This window comes from Ochotona curzoniae, unplaced genomic scaffold, assembly GCF_017591425.1.
Source record: "Ochotona curzoniae isolate NIBS_2020 unplaced genomic scaffold, NIBS_Ocur_1.0 scaffold_2476, whole genome shotgun sequence".
Taxonomy (NCBI): Eukaryota; Metazoa; Chordata; class Mammalia; order Lagomorpha; family Ochotonidae; genus Ochotona; species Ochotona curzoniae.
In genome coordinates, this window is record NW_024467095.1 from 1,186,799 (window position 1) to 1,205,387 (window position 18,589).

General features: G+C 50.4%; 1 protein-coding gene across 1 annotated transcript in view; it reads right to left on the bottom strand.

The window, feature by feature from the left end:
- FAM71F1 (family with sequence similarity 71 member F1) overlaps nucleotides 1–18,299 on the bottom strand; it is a 19,986-nt gene extending 1,687 nt beyond the window's left edge. Inside the window, exons 1-6 of the mRNA XM_041001916.1 lie at nucleotides 18,051–18,299; nucleotides 16,809–16,993; nucleotides 14,550–14,802; nucleotides 13,691–13,812; nucleotides 9,259–9,296; nucleotides 5,441–5,613 (exon numbers count right to left, since the gene is read on the bottom strand). Coding sequence (XP_040857850.1) covers nucleotides 5,441–5,613; nucleotides 9,259–9,296; nucleotides 13,691–13,812; nucleotides 14,550–14,802; nucleotides 16,809–16,993; nucleotides 18,051–18,299 — 1,020 coding nt within the window. The remainder of the gene's footprint in view (nucleotides 1–5,440; nucleotides 5,614–9,258; nucleotides 9,297–13,690; nucleotides 13,813–14,549; nucleotides 14,803–16,808; nucleotides 16,994–18,050) is intronic.
- Between the last annotated feature and the right edge of the window lie 290 nt (nucleotides 18,300–18,589).

Sequence of the window (18,589 nt, forward strand, 5' to 3'; positions counted from 1 at the left end):
GAGCCATGCAGGGAGAGCTTTGGTGATAAACTGTGAAGGGTGGTGGGAAGGCATGCCAGTCGGAGCTGATGGCAGTGGGGTCCGGGGGTCTCCTGGCAGATTTGTGCGCATGTGCTTTAGTTGGGGGTGCATGAAATGGAATGTGTTCTTCGGGGGATGCACATCTGCTAACGGGGATGAACTCTCAGCAGGAGTGACTTCAATAGCTGTCCTGAACAAGCTTCTTGGAAGTCAGGTATTGTGCTGGGTCCGGACAGCGTCCCTGTCCTCCCCTTAGTAAGAGAGCTGTCCATCCCAGATACGTCCTAGTGAGGATGGACAGAGAGTATGACTGTCAGAGATGGGGCCTGCTACCTTGATGTTCCCTGAGGGACAGGGCCTAACCTAGCAAGGGAAAGGCCCATGGAAGTGAACCCTTGTGTACAGGAGGGATCTGAAATGCAGAAGTAACAGGTCCTGGACCTTGTAAGCACCTGGATGAAGAGAATGAAGGGGGCCCACTCAAAAATTATGATTCTTATTTTAATTTTATTTTTTAAAATACTGTTTACATAGCTGAGAAGGATGCATAGGGTGGGGAGGGTAGAGGTATGGAGAAAGGTGGGTGGGACAAATGTTTCTGTTCTTTTTTTTTCCTGTATCTGCGGGAAGGAGGGAGAAGGGGCCACTCAGCTGTCAAGCTACACCAGCACTCAGGGCTGTGGGATGGTCATTTGGTCACAGCTAGACACCTCGATGTGGGGAAGACTGTGCCGAAGGTGATTCAAGTGGTTCTGATAGTTCTGATAAACATTGCTGGCTTTATCACACCAAGGTCTGTCGGCTGACTAAGTCCACCTCGCACATCCAGAGACCCAGACACTTGCTGCAAAGCTCAGCCAGGAGAAACATCCAACCTGTTCTGCCTTCCGTCCTCTGATGAGCTACCTGACCTCTTCTTGCTGGCCCAGACGAGCTGGCCTTCATGTCCCCTAGTGCATCCGGGTGTGCTGTCCACCGTACAGGTTTCAGCAACTGAGGAGACCTCATCCCGATACGTGCACGGCAAGTCAGACCACAGAGCATCTCGTGCCTTTTCCTGTGGTCGGGGTCTGAGTTCAGCAGTCCAGTTGGGGAGTTCCCAGGAAACCTCACCTAGGGTAACGTCGGGCAGTCTTGTGTGCACCAGCTAGTGCAGGGTCAGGTTCAGTCTGTCATCTGCACCAGCCAATGCATAAACCAGTGGATGCAGCTGTCTGGCTAATTCTGCCCCCAGCCCCATCAACCACACAAACTAATAGGTGCTGTAGCCTATACCAGCCCAGCCTGCCACAAGCCCAGTCACACACAGTAGCAGGTACTGTGGGCTAGTTGGAGTGACCTCCAATGATCCCCACAAGCCTCACCCCAAGTCGTGGTTTTTGAGTGTGCTGGCATGTGCTGCAGCCTAACCCTGCCCATCCTGTGTCCCATCTGGCTCTGTGAATACCCAAAGGTGCTGCAGTTTAGCTCTGCCCTATTTGCCTCCAGGCCTGGCTGATATCTATGCTGATGGGTATTGCCACCTTGTCCAACCTTGCCAGCCCTTAGCCCTGGCTCTTGTGCTCACCAGTGGGAGCTGCAGCTTAGCACAGGAGCACCCACAGTTCCCCTACGAGGCCAGCTCCCAGCCCAGGATCTGGAGCTTGCCAGGGGGTACTCTGGTCCATCCTGACATGTCTCGCACCCACTCCCAGCACTTGCCAGTGGGTGCAGCAGCCTAATCCAGGATCTGATCCCCAGACCCTGTCCACACATATACCAACATGTGTTGCAGCCTTGCCAAGCAGCCCAACTTCTAGGACCACGAAAGAATCTTGTTTTTTTCTTTTTTATTGAAAGGGCAGATTTACGGGAAGAAAGAAAAAGATTTTCTATCCATTGGTTGACTTCCCAAATTGCCATAACAGTCAGAACTGAGCCTATCCAAAACCAGAAGCCAGCAGTTTCCTCCAGGTCTTCCATGAGAGTACAAGGTCCCATGGCTTTGGGCCATCCACTGCTTTCCCACAGGCAGGGAGCTGGATGGGAAGTGGAGCCGCTGGAACAATAACTGGTGCCCATATGGGATCCTGGCATGTTCAGGGTGAAGATTTTAGCCACTGAGTCATCACATCAGGCCCAACAAACAAGATTATTAGCACAGTGCTTAGGGTGAGAGGTGGTGATAGATGCCAAGGAGGCCAGTGAAGGCAGCAGGAGAACAGTGTCAGGACTGACAAGAGTGGCGCTGCCATCTTAGAAATGGTTGCCAAGGAAGGCCTCAGGGTGATGCTTTGGGAAACATTCCAGGAGAAAGGAACAGCAGGGCCAAGGCCCTGGGCATACTGGGAGTGTGTGTGAAGTGGCCGGAAGTGGTGGGTGGAGCGCAGTAGTGAGCTGGTGAGGAGCTGGTGAGGACCTGAGGTCAGAGATGTAGCAGTAGGGGATGAGGGAAGGGGCAGGCCCTTCAGGGCAGTGCAAGGATGACGGGGCCATGAGTCAGACACTGTGGGAGAGATGGGCTGTTTTCCAAACTGTTTCCTCTGCAACCTGTGCGTCTGGCTGACGACATTTCTGTGGGGCTGAGTTTTGGCCCCAGGGAGCAGGGGAGCGGTCCTATACTTTGCTTCTTCCTGGAGCTGTTCACTTAGCAGACACTAAGGAACCCTGTCAGCATCTCAGGGTGATAGCAGACACGGGAGAGGTCAAGACAGCGTTTGGAGGGATCAGGGAATCGCCAGCATACCAGGCCTGAACATGAAAGGTCATGCTGCTTTGCCTCACTATCACCATGGGGACCCTCCTCAGCCTTAGACCCGAAACTCCATACAGGACACCAGGGGGACAAGCAAATCCAAATTAAAGAGTAGGCTGGGGAAGGTCTAATGCTTGGATAACACGTAATGGCTTAGGGGCTGGCACAGTGACTCAACTGGGCAATCCTCTGCCTGCAAGCACCACCATCCAATATGGGCACAGGTTCGTGTCTCAGCCGCTCCACTTCCCATCCAGCTCCCTGCTTGTGGTCTGGGAAAGCAGTAGAGAATGGTCCAACCCCATGGGACCCTGCACATTGTGTGGGCGTCCCCAAGGAGGCTCCTGGCTTCCACTCAGCTCAGCTTTAGCTATTGTGGTCACTTATAGGGAGTGAACTAGCTGATGGAAGTTCTTCTCTTTGTCTCTTCTCTCTGCATATATGCCTTTCCAGTAAAAATTAAAAAAAAAATTTTTTTAAGTGATGGCTTAGCAAGAAAAAAGTTGGCATGAGGAGATGGTGAGAGGGCCCTCAAGGGGGCAGAGAGGGTTGAGTGGAGAAGACACATTTCCTATTGCAGTTGTTGGCACCCTGGTTAAGGTGTCTCTTGGAGCACCTACCACCCCACGGAGGAGTGTTTGACTGCAGGCTCCCTTCTGAGTCCAGCTTCCTGCAGATGATGCAGTGCCTGCATCGTGCCACCCCCACCTCACCCTCCATGAGAGCTCCAGGTGCCCAGGTTCCTCCCTAGCCTAGTCCTGGCCTCCGTGAGCATTCGGGGAGTGAACCAACAGATGTCTCTTTGCCTTTCTAATGATAATAAATTAAAAAAAAACATAGATTTAGAAAGACAATCATGTTTCTTTTCTTGGGTTTATGGTCTTACTCTCAAGTTTAAATTAGATAAATAGATGCTTGGTGAGGCCTCTTTTAGGATGGATTCTGTCTCTTGTCCTCTTCGTGCCTCCCAAGTCTCTGCTCTTCCTTCGGTTCCGGTTTCTCTTTGGACTTCTCGGACTCCCTCCCATCACGTGGTTCCTCTGGTCCCTGCCAGAGCATGGTCCGTACCTGCTCCAGAGGTGCCAGTGCTGTGGGGGAGTGTGGGAGGGAAGGGGGAGGGCTGTGCTCACTTGAGGTGGTGAGGAGGTGGTGAGGAGCTGGAGGGCCAGGGTGACTACACGCATGCTGCAGGAAAAGGCCCTGCTGCCCCCGGAGGCAATTCCAGCATTCCCCGAGCTGTGGCCTTGTCCTCCGCTCCAGCCATCCAGGGTCCCTCAGAAGGTGGAACACTGCAGCAGGATGGCATCAGCGAGGGCTGCACAGACTCTCTGTGGCTCAAATGGAACTTCCTGGGAGAACAGGAGAGAAATGCATATCAAGCTCTTTTCTGGGCACACAGAACCCCCTGCGCCCCACCTTGTCCATGAAGGATGAGACCTTCCATGGAAACCTGGAGCTATAGATAGTGCAAGTGGACATATGTTTTTTCATTCTGTGCTTGTATGCCTATGATAAAGGCATGGGAGGGGATTAACATATAGCTAAACAGAACAGTCATGTGAATCTGTGGCAGTACATCCTGGGTGAGTGTGGTCGCCTTTCCATTCAGTGTTTTTGGTTGGTGGCTGACCACAGGTAGCTGAAATAAGGAGAGTCACACTGCAGGTAAGGGAGGACTCCTATCCTTAGCTTAAATTACCAACCACCAATAACAGATATATTCCAGAGTCAGGGATGTGTTCCTAATATTTCACTCTGGAAAACCTGACTTGCCTCTAACTTCTGTAGTAATCTCTTTGCAGTCAGAGGCCGACAAGCAGAATTTCAGTATAGTTGTCAGATAGATGGAGTGATAAGAGTTGTGTGGGATAGGAATGTCTGGCACCCTGCATAGAAGCTGGAACCCCAGAGAAGCTGAAACTCCACCCCAGCTTTCCTCTGGCTCTCTAAACCCCAAACCAGGTAAGAAGATCCCTGGAGGGGCTGGCATTGTAGTGTCACAAGTTAAGTTGCCACCTGCAACAATGGCATCCCCTCCCTATGAGTACCTGTCTTAGGCCAGCTGCTCCACTTCCCACCCAGCTCCCTGCTAATGAGCCTGGGAGTGGATGATGGCCCAAGTGCTTCCTTGTGGAAGAGAAGACTCAGATGAGCTTTGGTCTGGCCAGTACACCTCTCCAATCCCAGTCATTGGGACTATTTGATTAGTGAACCAGTGGCTGGAAGATCCCTTTTATCTTTCTCTTTCTCCCTTCACTCTGTAATTCTGCTTTTCAAATAAATAAATACATCTCTGAGAAGAAAAGCTGTATCCCCAAGAGATACAGAGAAGAAAAAGAAGGGACAAGCCACAGCTAGCACCCCAAATCCCCTTGTCTCCCCCCAGCAAAGAGAGTGTAGCTCCTTGCTGCAGGTACAGCATGCCAGCCTCTCCCGCTACGTGGCCACCTGCAGCAGCTGGGGGCCCTTCAGGTGACATACCTCCAGATTCTACTCAGCCCCATTGGAGTGAGAAGGGGGCAATTAAAAAAAAAAAGAGGACTCGTGTTGCCATGTATGGCGCCTCCTATTCCTACTCCACAGGGTTCTGCAATCTCCCTCAGGATCCCATGCCCTGGAGCTGACCTGCACGGCTGCCCCATGAAGATAACCAGCTTGTCTCCCTCACCTTGCTACCCCCATTACCGTACCTGTGGGTGGGCCCAGCTGGGGCCAGGTGGAGGCTGCTAGGGTGCTGAGGAGCGAGAGGGGCTGTGGCCCGGAGGGGTTCTCTCTTTCCCACTCTCCGTAAGTCAGTGACTCCCTCCAGCTGAGGTCTCGGGTGCAAGGAATGCTGTCTTCATAGGAAGTGTCTTTCTCTATAGGACGGGAAAGCAATACAGTGGTCCGTGCTCCGGTTTACGAGGCTCTGGAAGACCACTGCCAACCTCGTGTGTGTGTGTGTGTGTGTGGGTGGGTGGGCGTGTTGGGGAGGGTTGCTCATTAAGGACTAGGCTGGGGGCAGGGCTGCCATGATCTCATTTCATAGAGGAGGAATGTGAGGCCTGGAGAGGTGAAGAAACTTCTAAGTGTCCATGTAGCGAGGAGGCAGAGTCAGAATTCACAGCCAGGCTCCTAAGCCCATGCTCTCACCACTGTATCACACGAACAAGGCAGTACTAGACAAAGGAACAGACTGCTTTGTTTTGCCATGCTGGCTGTGTGAGGCTTCTCAAGAGATGCAGATAGCTGAATAGATGATGGCTAATGGCGTTGAACCCACAGGGCTAAGCCAGAAGCTCTTCTTGGTCCACTGGGGCCTGGCTACACAAAAGGATGGCCAAAAGCCCAGTAGCTTCAGCGGTAGCTAACTAGCTCTGATGTGTACCTTCTTATTCCCAGCCAGACTGAGTGAACTTGAATCTGAAACAAGATCCCCCAGGCTCTGCTCCTGTGATGAAAGTGATGGAAGGGCCAGTGCTGTGGGGAAGCACGTTAGACCTCTGCCTGTAATGCCAGCATCTCATGAGTGCCAGTTTAAATCCCGGCTGCTCCACTACCAACCCATCTCCCTGCTAATGCGACTGAGAAAACAGCATAGAGTGGCCCAAGTACCTGGGCTCCTGGCTTCAGCTCAGCCATGCCCTGGCCATCATGGCCATTTGGGAAGTGAACCAGTGGATGGAAGATCTTTTTTTCTTTCCTCTCCCCTTCTCTCAGTCACTCTGCCTTTCAAATTAATTTTAAAAAGAAAAGAAAAGAAAAGAAAAGAAAAGAAAAGAAAAGAAAAGAAAAGAAAAGAAAAGAAAAGAAAAGAAAAGAAAAGAAAAGAAAAGAAAAGAAAAGAAAGTGAAGTGTGGGAAGCACCCCTCCATAACCATGGGAAGTTGTGTGGATAAGTTCAGCCCTCTCTTTTTCCCTCTAGATGTTCCAAGAGGCTATGATGGAACTGTCCCTCTGAACTGAGAGGGTTCAGAGGTCATCCTAGGGGGATTCATTAAAATAAACCTAGGATGGGGCTTACATCATGGCATAGTAGGCTAAGCCTCCATCCTGCAGTGCCAGCATCCAATACAGGTACCAGTTTTATGTCCTGGCTGCTCCACTTCCAGCTCTCTGCATATGATCTGGGAAAGCAATGGAAGATGACCTAAGCTCTTGGGACCCTGCACCCACATGGGAGACCCAGAAGAATCTCCTGGCTCTCAGCTTTGGATCAGCTGAGTTCTGGCCATTGAGGTCATTTAGGGAGTGAACCAGTAGATGGAGGATCTCTCTTTCTCTATAACTCTTCAAATAAAAATAAAGCCTTAATATATATAGACAGACACATAGATGCAGCAAACCTAGGTGTGTTTTTTTTAAGGATTTTATTTATATTTATTGGAAAGGCAGATATATAGAGAAGGAGAGACAGAGAGGAAGATCTTCCGTCCAATGATTCACTCCCCAAGTGAGCGCAACGGCCGATGCTATGCCAATCCGAAGCCAAGCCAGGAGCCTCTTCCAGGTCTCCCACGTGGGTGCAGGATCCCAAAGCTTTGGGCTGTCCTCAACTGCTTTCCCGGGCCACAGGCAGGGAGCTGGATGGGAAGCGGGGCCACCAGGATTAGAACCAGCGTCCATATGGGATCCCGGGCGTGCAAGGCGAGGACCTTAACCACTGTGCCATCGCGCCAGGCCTGCCTAAGTGTGTTTTGGGCATGCTGGCCTCCGTAATACTGGAATCACTGAGAGTCCAGTTGCACTCTTAAATTCTAGCCATGAGTTACAGTATTCGGCATCTCCCTCACCCCTGACCTCATGGAGTTATAGCTCTGCTGGCTGTAGGACTGGGTGGATTTGGATGGATGTGTGAAAACAGATACAAGTCCCTGTGGTGTCCTCTGGAGACAGCAGCCACAGCCCAGGATGGCCTGCGGGATGGCGGAGGGCCGCAGCGGCTCTGCCCACCATTTAATCAGTGCTTGAGGGACTGGCAGCCCCCACAGACTATATGGTGCACTACAGCAAAGTGTGGCTCTCCCACTAAATGCTAGTCTTTCCTGGGCTTGATTTTTTTTTCCCCATTACATGTCAGTAGTATATCTCATAAAAACCAGGATTGGGAGCTTCTCTTGAAAGAAAGCAAGCTTTTCTTGAAAGAAAATCAGAGTATCTGATGGTTCCAGGTCACTACTAATGGAAATCTCAGTTGAAACCTTCACTCCCTCCTCTCTACCATATCTGTCACTCCCTGTTGCCTCCTCGACGCTGAAACCAGCTGCTGTTTCCCTTGAAGCATTCAGAGAAAGACTAATTGCTGTGTCTGTCTATGTCACCCAGACTTTTAACTGTTTATACCACCTGCAGGTGCATGGGTTTGTAGTTCCTCAGTTGGGTAAAAATAATATCAGCTCCCTTGAAACCCTCATCTTCCTCTGCCTCCCAAGTGCCTTAGGGTATCATATTCCATCTCTTGAGGCGAGGTGGAGGAACACTCGACCAGTGTCAGGTCTGTGGGTACGTGCTGAACTACCATCGTGTCTGGGCAAGATGTTGTGAAGTGGAGGGTTTAGAAGGCTAGGGAAGGCTTTAGAATGGAGAAGAGAGAGCAGAGTGGATGAGTGAGGAATGGAAGAGGAGAGTTGAAGGCCTACAGAGAGGAAGGTCAAGGCTGCAGTACTGAAGAGGCAGAGGGCTCCCATCAGAGGAGGCAGGGAGTGACTGGGCAGATGGGGGAGGGGTTACAGGGCCACGTTGGCCATAAGGCAGGGAGCCTTCTGGAACCGGGAAATAGAGACCCAGCCGCCATACCTGAAATACACACTGCTCCCTCATGCGTACCCTGACTCATCTACTTTGTCCAGCTCCCAGCCACTTCCAGGCCAGCTTCCTGGGAGGAGCCCAGCACCCCATCCTTTGTGTTCCCTTGGGGCCCTCAGGCGGGAGCCCTGACTGTCGGCTGCCAAGAAGAGCTTTGATCATTCTGGACTTGCCCACCTGATTTCCCCAAATAGGCATGATGTCTTTTGACCCCAAAGCCTGTCAGATGGGTTGCACTTAGTGAGTGCTCAAAGCCTGCTGTTAAGGAACAAATGGCTGACTGAATCAGCAGACAATTACTGCAGACTGAAGGTGAGAAGGAGTGGAGCCTGGGAATAGAGATGAAGAACATTAAAAACAACAACAACAACAAACTGGGGAGCCCAGCACAACGGCTCAATGGCTAAATCCTCATCTTGCAGGCACTGGGATCCTATATGGGTGCTGTTTCATGACCCAGCTGCTCCCATCCAGCTCCCTGCTTGTGGCCTGGGAAAGCAATAGATGGCCCAGAGCCTTGGAACCGTGTACCCACATGGCAGACCTGGAGGAAGCTCCTGGCTCCTGGCTTCAGATCAGCTCAGCTCTGGCCGTTTTGGCTATTTGGGGAGTGAACCAGTGGATAGAAGATCTTTATGTCTGCTATGTAAATCTGCCTTGATGCTGCACCTGCAGAGAGGAATGTTCCCAAAGGTGGGACACCTTGTGCTCCCCATTACCTGAGGCATCCTTTTTGGTCTCCACTTTTTTGCTGCTCCTGGGACTCCGATCATTTCAGGATTGAGGAGATAAAGGTCAAAATAAAGAGAGGACAGCATTAGACTTGGATTTCACATCTTGTTCCCAATTCATTTTTCCTAATGCCAAAGCTTTTAGAGGCAGCTATAAATATGAAGACGCAAGCTGTGGCTATGTTGGCGAGTGTGACATGCATTAATGTCGTAGGAGAAAAACTCGGCTGGGGAGGAGGTGGGTTGGGGTGGGAGGTGTGGCCTGGAGCCCGAGCTGTTGATTCTGCCACAGAGGAGGGGGCCCGTGCCTCCATCTGCTGAACCCTGGGTCTCAGCCAATTATTTTATGGACTAATAAGTTGCCTGTTGCTACTGACGTGCAAAAACTGGTCCTGATGGCAACCAGACTAGAATCTGCCAGCCTTCCTTCCAGGGAACTGAAGAGAAAGAAGCTAAATGTCAGGGCAGGGCAATCTGATGACAGCGGAGCCAGAGCTCATTTGCTCTGGTGCCTGCATTCCTCCGCCCTGCTTCCTGCGTGTTTCCCAGAGGAGAATTCCGCACCTCTTTCCTCTCTCCCTTCAAATCAACTGTGGCAGCCGCTGCTAGCCTGACCTTTTCAGAATGTAAATTGTATGACATCATCTCCCTATTTGCAAAGCCGTGGAGGTGGCCATTGCACTTCAGCTCTCAATTTCTTGGTTTCTCAGGCAGGCCCAGACTGGCCAGGCCCCCGCCCACTCCTGCTTATTGTACTTTCCACTGGCTTTCCATACCAAGTTCCCCCATCCCTTCCAGGTGAAAACGCCACCTGGCACCCAATCTATTCTCACCTCTACCTGCTTAAGTCTTCTCAACCCTTTATCTGATTCTTGCCTGTTTTTCCTCCAAGTGTTAGTTTCCTTCGAATCCTCTGACTGGGGGTGGGAGTTGTGACCCGGCAGGTTAAGCGGTCACTTGGGATGCCTGTACTTCATATCAGAGAGCCTCAGGTTGAGTTCCCTCTCCACTTCTAATCCAGCTTCCTGCTCCTGTGTCTCCTGGGAGGCAGGAGGTGATGACTCAAGTACCTGCTATCGACAGGAGAGGCCTAGATGGAGTTCTTGGCTTTTTACCTAACCCAAATGTGTGTGTCGGAGATTTCTAGGAGGCCCCTGGTGACCCTGCCTGCCTGCTTCTCTTGCTCCTTGAGGCAGAGCTCCTGATCACACAGAATGGAGAATGCATTTCCCAACCTACCTTGCAGCTAGATGTGATCATGAGATTGAGTTGTAGCCAATAAAATATAAGTAGAAGCTAACCTTTATATGGCAATTTGAGGGAAAGCAGTCGAGGGGGGCCCAAAGCCTTGGGACCTGCACCCACGTGGGAGACCTCCTGGAGAAGGTTCCTGGCTGTGGCTTAGCCCTGACCTGGCTGTCGTGGTCATTTGGGGAGTGAACTGAAGATGGAAAGTTCTCCCTCTCTCTCAAACACATCTTGTAGAAAGTGTTGCTTTTGTACATTTTGCTCTCCTGGTTCCCAGCATGCTGTACTTCAGCACACGCCATACCACGCAGAAATCCCTCGACTATGGATCTATGTGTAATAGATTACAGTCTCTAGGATATATCCTTTACTTCTGGACAACGGGCTAGCTCTTGTCCTATTCATGCTTTTCTACCTCCCGTCGAAGTTAGGGTTAGTGGCACAGGTTCATAGGGACCGAGGTTTGATTCTGTGCAGAAGAATGTGACAAGAGCTCGATTTACATGTGCTCATGCAATCCTGGCCATGTCTGGGTGAGGCTGGTACAGCCTCACCTTTCCACCTTACACATCCAGGAAATGAGGCCCAGAAAAGTTAGCCCATGAAGTCTCAACATTTGAATGCTGCAACTATTTCAGCAAAGTTGAGACTGGTGTATTAGAATTGATTGGAAATCACAATATAGAGCTTAACTACCCTTTATTACCGTTAAGGATAAAAAATTGTCATATAAATTAGGCACTGGGGCAGTCTCCTTTCATATATTGTTCAGTATGCAAAGCAAGCAGCTCTCATGAGCTGTTCAATAATTATTTTTGATAAAAAGGAGCAAAACACTTCAAAGGGATACGTTACATTGTCGACAACAAGCTGTCGGATTCTCGGTATCAGCCCATGTTGGCGTTGTCCTTGTCCTTGCCATGTGAGAGGAATATTGCCTCTGGTTTCACATCTGCCACCATGTTGGAGAGTAGCAGGGCCAGCGGAATTACACTGAGGAAACCTCATGTTTCTCATTGCATCACTCCAAATATGATAACAGAAATCCAACACATTTATGAAATATTTCTGTGCTTGCTTGTCAGTTTGTAAATAAACCATACACAGTGAGACACATATACATTGTTTGAGTAAACATAAGTCACTACTATTTTTTTTTAACCTTTAGTAGAAGTGGGATATTTGGAAACCAAACAGTTGCAGTTCTCCACACTGCCGTTGAAGCTGTTGGGGCCGCAACTTTGGTACACTGGCTCGACTCTGCTTCAGTCTTCCCTTGTTGAACTTTGGTAGGTATTCACAGTGTATCACAGCTCATTGCAACAATGCTGTATTTACTATCTAACTATTTTACAATGAGCGTTCCTTGTCTAAAGTCTGTCCTCATAGCCCCTCTGGTTTGTTTTTTCCACCACCTTGCCAGCTTCCAAGGACGCTGTTTCCTCCCTGTTCTCTCACAGTGCCTGTAGCCTGGGATCCAATATTTCAGAGATGTACCAAAAAGTCATAACCAGTGACTAGTTTGACAAACCAGCCAACCAACAGGATGTGATTATACAGTCCCTAGCACTCCAGCCACATGTAGAACTTCCTTAACTCTGGGCACATCGGTCACAGCTTGCCAACAAACAACCCTGACCAAGAGCAGGTGAGAGTCTGTCATGCAGCAGTGTGGCACTGTATCCTACTCTGCGGTGTGCTGTCCCAGGGCAGTATTTAAAGAATGGCTACTCTCAAGCATCCATTGTTTGAAAATATAGTACCTTCCCGGGAAGAAAACAGCAACATGTTTTCACAACATGTTTTTAAGGGTGCATTTTCTATCTTACATATCAGTTATTGTTTAGGCGAACACTTAGAAAAAGTAACTTTTGCAATCCAGTTTATGTCATTTTTCAACAGTGAACTTTAAAACATTTTAAAATTCTGTAATCATTTACTTGTCCCTTTTTCTGTAAAGAATTTTAAACGTATAAATCTCTGTTACTGTAAGTGGTATGCTTATTGTCTAAAAATTGTTATAGCTGTCTCACATATGGACGGTGGGACTGATGGGTAAGCAGTGTACTGGGTCTAGGTCTGCGGGGACTCTGAATTCTCTTGCTCTGCCTGCCTTCAGCTCCCCTTGTTCTCCCTTTATTTCCTCTGTCAGAGCTGCTAGTCCTGCTGGTTCTTGGTTCTCAAAAATCTGACGCTTTCCTCTCTGGCTAATATTTGGTTATTTCTCTTTGCTCTTCCTTTTTTTAATATGATTAATTACATTGCATTATGTGACAGTGTTATGGGCTCTCTTCCTTTTTTTCTTTTGAACCTCTATCTTAGAGGAAGTGTTTGTGTATGTGTGTGTTCAAAACTACAGGCATGCTCCCTTACTCCCCCAGTGCCAGCAGTGGCTTGCACTGCTCTGGGCTGAAGTCAGGAGCCAGTAACTCAATCCTGGTCTGCACTGTTGGTGGCAGGAACTCAGCTGCTGCCTCCCAGTGTGAAAATGGGAATGGGGCCTGGAGGAACACTGTACTGTGATGTGGGATGCAGGGATCCCGAGCAGGATTAGACTGTGCCAAATGCCAGCTCCTCTCTTTTCCACCACAAATAACCTGCACCAGAACTCGAGCTCCCACTGTCGTCCTTGCACTAAGTATCTTCTACTTGTACTTTCTCTCATACCAGCCAGTCTTAAACTCAACACCAAGTCCTTTCGCAGGGACAATCCCTCAAACGCAGGGAGAATGGGTTGAAACCATGGAGCTTTCCAGAACAGACGGTACATTTAGAAAACCACCAGAGAAGCCCCATTTAGTGCAGACAGAAGCCAGGCAGGTGAATGAACTTAATAAGCCGCGTGATGTTTTAAATGATGTTTCTCTGCAGGGCTTGGGACCTGAAGGGAAAGCAGGTCTCATTCTCCACTTGCGTTACTAATTGAGGGAGAGCTACTTTTTCACTTCCCTCTGAAACCTTCCTGCCATTCTTGCTAAGTGGGGACACAGGAAAAGGCAAAGAGTTGCGGGGAAAGGTCGCCCTGTATTGAGGCAGCTCAAGGGGAGGGGACAGTGATTTCACAGCCCTGGGGCTCATTCACCATAAATTACTCCATTTCTGGCCCTCAGGGCCCAGATCATCCGGGCTACTGGGGGGTGTGCCAGAGGTCAACCTGATTCAAGTCCAGTACCTGAACTGGTTCTGCTGGTGCAAGTCGGCAAAAATCTGAGAGAGGGCCTCACTCTCGGCCTTGGCCATCAGCTGCAGCAGGCTCTCGCTGGGCTGGGACACTTGGAGTTCCTTCTGTGTTAAAAGAGAGAAAAGGAAAAGCAAAGCTAGGCCTTCACCCCTGTGCACTCCCCTGACTGTGGTCCAGATTCCTAAGTGTTGGAACTCAAAGCCCTGGACCAGGTGAGCACGTTAGCTGCCCGCAGGGGTGAGTCTGAGTCCTCACCTGTTGTCTGCTGTCCCTGTGCTGGTGTAAATAGCCTTTTGTGCCTTGAGAGCATTGCCTGCATCACGTTTCTGTCAGCATAGTTTAGCTTAGCCCTGGCCGTGTGCTCGTGTGGGGAGTGAGCACGTTGATAGAAGATCACTCTCCTTTTTCTGTGACTCTAATTTTCACATAAATAAATAACTTTAAGATTTTTTATTTTATTTTGAAAAATTTGAAATTTGGAAAGCCAGGTTTTTTTCCCCACAATATGCGTTTTCCATGAACTTTTTGAATATCCCTCTTATATAGGGATTTCAAATTTTTTTGCACCAAAATAAACTTAACATTTTCCACAATGTGTTTTTTTAAGTTCAAAGGAATAGAGAATGGCTACAGGCGACCAACAGAGAAAGAAGCACTCTAGTGCTGGCTTGCTGGGCCGTTGGCCCAACCTACACATCTACTGAAAGGATTGAACCTTGCGCTTACCAAGGGTGACTTGAATACCATTCATGACACTTCCGTAAAGCTGGAGACCAAGTAGGCCCTGCTGGGTGCTTGCCCTCCCCCGCCGCCCTCGCTCTGGCCCTAACCTTAGCTCTTGCTCCCTAACCTTAGCGTCTCCGGAGGAGCCACAATTGTTCTTGGGTACCAAGCAGTGAGTAACAGGAATCCTAGGGTCCTTGGTGGTGATGGACAGGCCCTCCTGCAGAATCTGAAGCAGTCGGATCCAGAAGTGGAAGACGGTCTCAGGGTGATCGGGGTGGAGCTTCAGGTAGTAGATCTTCTCAGTGACCGTCCTCAGCCTTAGGATGCGTTGCAGGCGGTCACAGACCTGCAGCTCCACAAACTTCAGGGGAAGGATCCTGTGGGCACCAGGCGAGCAGACACACATCCCATCAGCATCCCGTCAGCACCCCGTCCAGTCCTCTCTGAGCCCCCTTTCGTGAGCACAGAAGCATCACCTGGAAGACTGCGGCTGTGGGAGTGGGGGAGCATGGTGCTCCAACTTTGGGGAAGTCATACACACACACACACACATGCACACCTGGAAGTTGGTTTGAAATGCACAGCCCATCAGTCCTGTGTCAGAATGCCTGGAGTTCAAGTCTAGTTCCAGTATTGCTTCCAGCTCCCTGCTAATGTTCACTCCTGGGAGCCGTGCATTAAGTAACTGAGTTCCTGCCACCTGTGTGGGAGGCCCTGACTGAGTTCTGAGCTCCAGCCTGGGCCAGGGCCAGCTCTGGCTGCTGTTGGCATCTGAGAAAGTTAACCCGCAGATGACAATATCTCTTTGTCTCGGTCTATCTGCCTTTTAAATAAATTAAAAGCAGTTATCTCTTGCTCTTTTAGGAAAAAAAAAAAAGCATTATTTAGTTATTCCAAAGGCAGAATGACAGAGAGAGAGTGAAAGAGAGAGAATGACAATTTTGTATCCATTGGTTCCTCAAATGTTTGCTGCACCTAGGACTGGGCCAGGCTGAAAATAGGAGCCAGGAACTTCATCCTGGTCTCCCATGTGGGTGTTAGAAGCCCAAGTAATTGAGCCATCTTTTGCTGCTTTTACAAACACATTAGCAGGCAACTGGATGAAAAATGAAGAAGCCAGGACTTGAACCAACATTGTGATATGGGATGCCAGCACCATAAGCTGCAGACAACACTGGTCTCAGAAGTCATCTCTTTAAAAAAAAAAATGTGGCTGGCATTGTGCTATAGTGGGTTAAACTACATCTGCAATGGTGGCATTCCGTATGTGCACTTGTTCAGGCTGCTCCACTTCCGATCCACCTCCCTGCTAACGCACCTGGGAAAGCAGTGGGAGACAGCCCAGGTATTTGGTCCTTTGTCACTCGTGTGAGAGACCTCGAGGAGGCTCCTGGCTTCGCTCTGGCTCGGCCCAGCTATTGTGGTCACTTGGGAAGTAAACTAGCGAGTGGAAGATTTCTCTTCTCTCTCCTCTCTTTCTCTGCCTTTGAAATAAATGAATGAATCTTTCTTAAAAATAAAAAAGTAAAATGTGACATCTGTAAAATGGCCGCCTGTGGGCCAGCTTCATCAGGCCTGGGTATGATCTAAGGGTGTGTATTTTAGCCTTTACCCACTAAGCTGTGGTGCTCCCTGCACCTGATCTTAGAGACGCCCAGGAGGAGGAGGGCTGGGCATGCAGGGTTTTGCAGTGTCTTTCTTGTTTTAATTTAATTTAACTTGAAAGTTGGAGTTACAGAGAGAGGGAGAGAGAACTTTCTTTCTTGACAGCCATTGGGGAGCTGGCCACATACTCGGTTTGCCCACTCCTCGACGTCAGGCCCGGGGGGGCGGCTGTTCTGGCCATAGGTAACTAAGCCCACCACAGGGAGCTTTATCATGAGGGAGCCTGGAGAAGTGCCAGGCAGCTGGGAAGAACTGAGGGTCCGTGTCATCCCTCAGGATACTTCAGGAAGCTCAACCACCAAAAAAGGGCTGTTGCATCTCAGGCAGGCATGATGTCACGGTGAGGACAACTGAGACACAGTGAGTGGCGTGTGACTCACAAATTATGAGTTGAGTGAGTTGCATTCCAGAAACTTCCCAGCAGGCCCACATCTGACAGACATCTCTGGCTTCCTGGCCCTTGGCCAAGGACTAGGAGGCCTCCTGGGAGCACAATGAGCCAAGGGCTGCAGGAAGGGAGCGAGCTTGCCCTTGGCCCTCCCCTGCTGTTTAAATTCACACTCCCTTTAACTCCACTGGGCTTGTGCCCTACCCGTGTACCCCCTATCTGTTGCTCCCCACCCCCTGACCTGAGTGTGGGCACTCAGCAGCTTCTACCCTGGACATACCCCTGTCTCCCAATCCCTCCTCCCTGAGTTCCACCTGTGGCAGCACTTACCTCTTCAGCATGATGTTTGGTACTTTTGATGGTCTGTTCCAAGTCTGGCTCTGCCCCTGGTGCCACTTGACACTAGCCATAAGTAGGATGTTGGGGAGGGGCAAGCAGGGCACAGAGGAGGTCACCCCCAGGGCCATGGTATTGCAGGCTTTGTAGATGTCTGTCCAGCTCCTGCCCCTTTTGACCTGCAAGGCAGCCCCCAGGCTCAGCCTGAGCACTTGGCAGAAGTAGCAGCACGGTTTTAGCCCAGGGCTTCTCAGTCCCGGCTCTGCTAAGGTCGTCGTATGGGGATGGAGGGCTGTTCTGGGCTTTGTTGGGAAGCTTAGTAGTGTCTGGGCTCTGTCCTCTCAGTACTGGTAGCAACCTACTCTCGTCTCCTCAGGCTGTGTCCCCCCACAGCATCTTCACACATTGCCACATTTCCCCTGGTAGCAGGTGGCGGGAGGTGGGGAGCCCTACTCACTGCTTGTGGGGACTCACTGCTTTAACCCAAGCAACAGTTCCCTATGAACAACCACCTGCAAAAAAACAGAAGTTCTCTGGCATCTATCACATGGCTGTCAATCCTCCCTGCCCTTGTTCCTGGGTTTTCTTTGATCAGTGTGTCATCTTGGCCCTTCATGGGACCCTCTTACCTCCTGCTTCCTTCCCTACACAGGCATGTCCTATCTAGTCCCTTCTAATCCATGCTTGTTCCATTCCACTTAGTCTTGGTTCTCAGGGGCCTAGGGAAAGCCCAGGCACAGAAGCAGAAATGCACGGCAGTGCACCTGGTAGACCAGGCCCTTGGCAGCTGCGGGCAAAGCAGCCCTTGTGCAGCGGGAGACTGGGGTCACCTGTACAATAGAGCCTCCCCACAGCACAGCCAAGTACTTCAATCTGAGTCCAACCTCCTCTGCTTCACTGCCCCCACACTCCTGCTGCTTCCTGATTCAGCATTTCCCGTCTCAGCCCCTTAAAGGGCCTCCTCCTCCAGCTGCTCCCTGGCGACAGCCTGGACGGGGAAGTCAACTGGGGAATCCGAGTACCTGGGAGCACAGAGCTGCTCACTTCAGTCCCAGGGGACAAGAGTCACCAGGAGAAGCCCTGTGTGGGGATCAGCAAAGCCTGGCCAGTGTGAGGAAGAAGGGTGGGGCATCCTGGCTCTTCAGGTCTAGTGCCCCTGCAGGGACGGGCTGCCTGGTTGATGCTTGGGAACAGGTGTTGGAGAACAAAGGGGCTGATGGGAGCCATCAGGTGTACCTGGACAAAGTTGCTTTCGAACATCACTGAGTCTGGAAACAGGTTGAACTCTGGAGAGTGAATCATTTGGCAGAGCAGCCCCTCCTCCACGCCCATGCTCACGCCAGGGTTCGGTTCCCCTTCTGCAGTCAAGAGGCCCCTGGGTTCTTCCCAGGAATTCAGGACGGGGAAGGTTGGATAGGATCTTGTGACTTGGACTAGCTTCTTTGGTTTCCACCAAGGCGTTCTGTGTGGAACTGATGACAACATTTCTGCACATGCTCAGGGGCCTGCTGCACGTTTGTCCTGGGATTCCTCTCTTCCCTGCTGGCCTTGGGCTGCTGGCCAAGCGCAGGGGGATGGCCAATCAGCTCACAATGATGAATGGATGACATCATGCAAAAAACCAGGGCAGGCCTGTAGGAAGGGAAGTACACAGGAGCCTCCCTCTTCCTCCCCAAGCACTTTTTTCCCCTGATGTTTAAATGTTTCCCAGACTTGCTTGGAACCCCAGGACACAGATCTCCCAGAATCTACTGAAAATTCTGGCAGAATTTTCT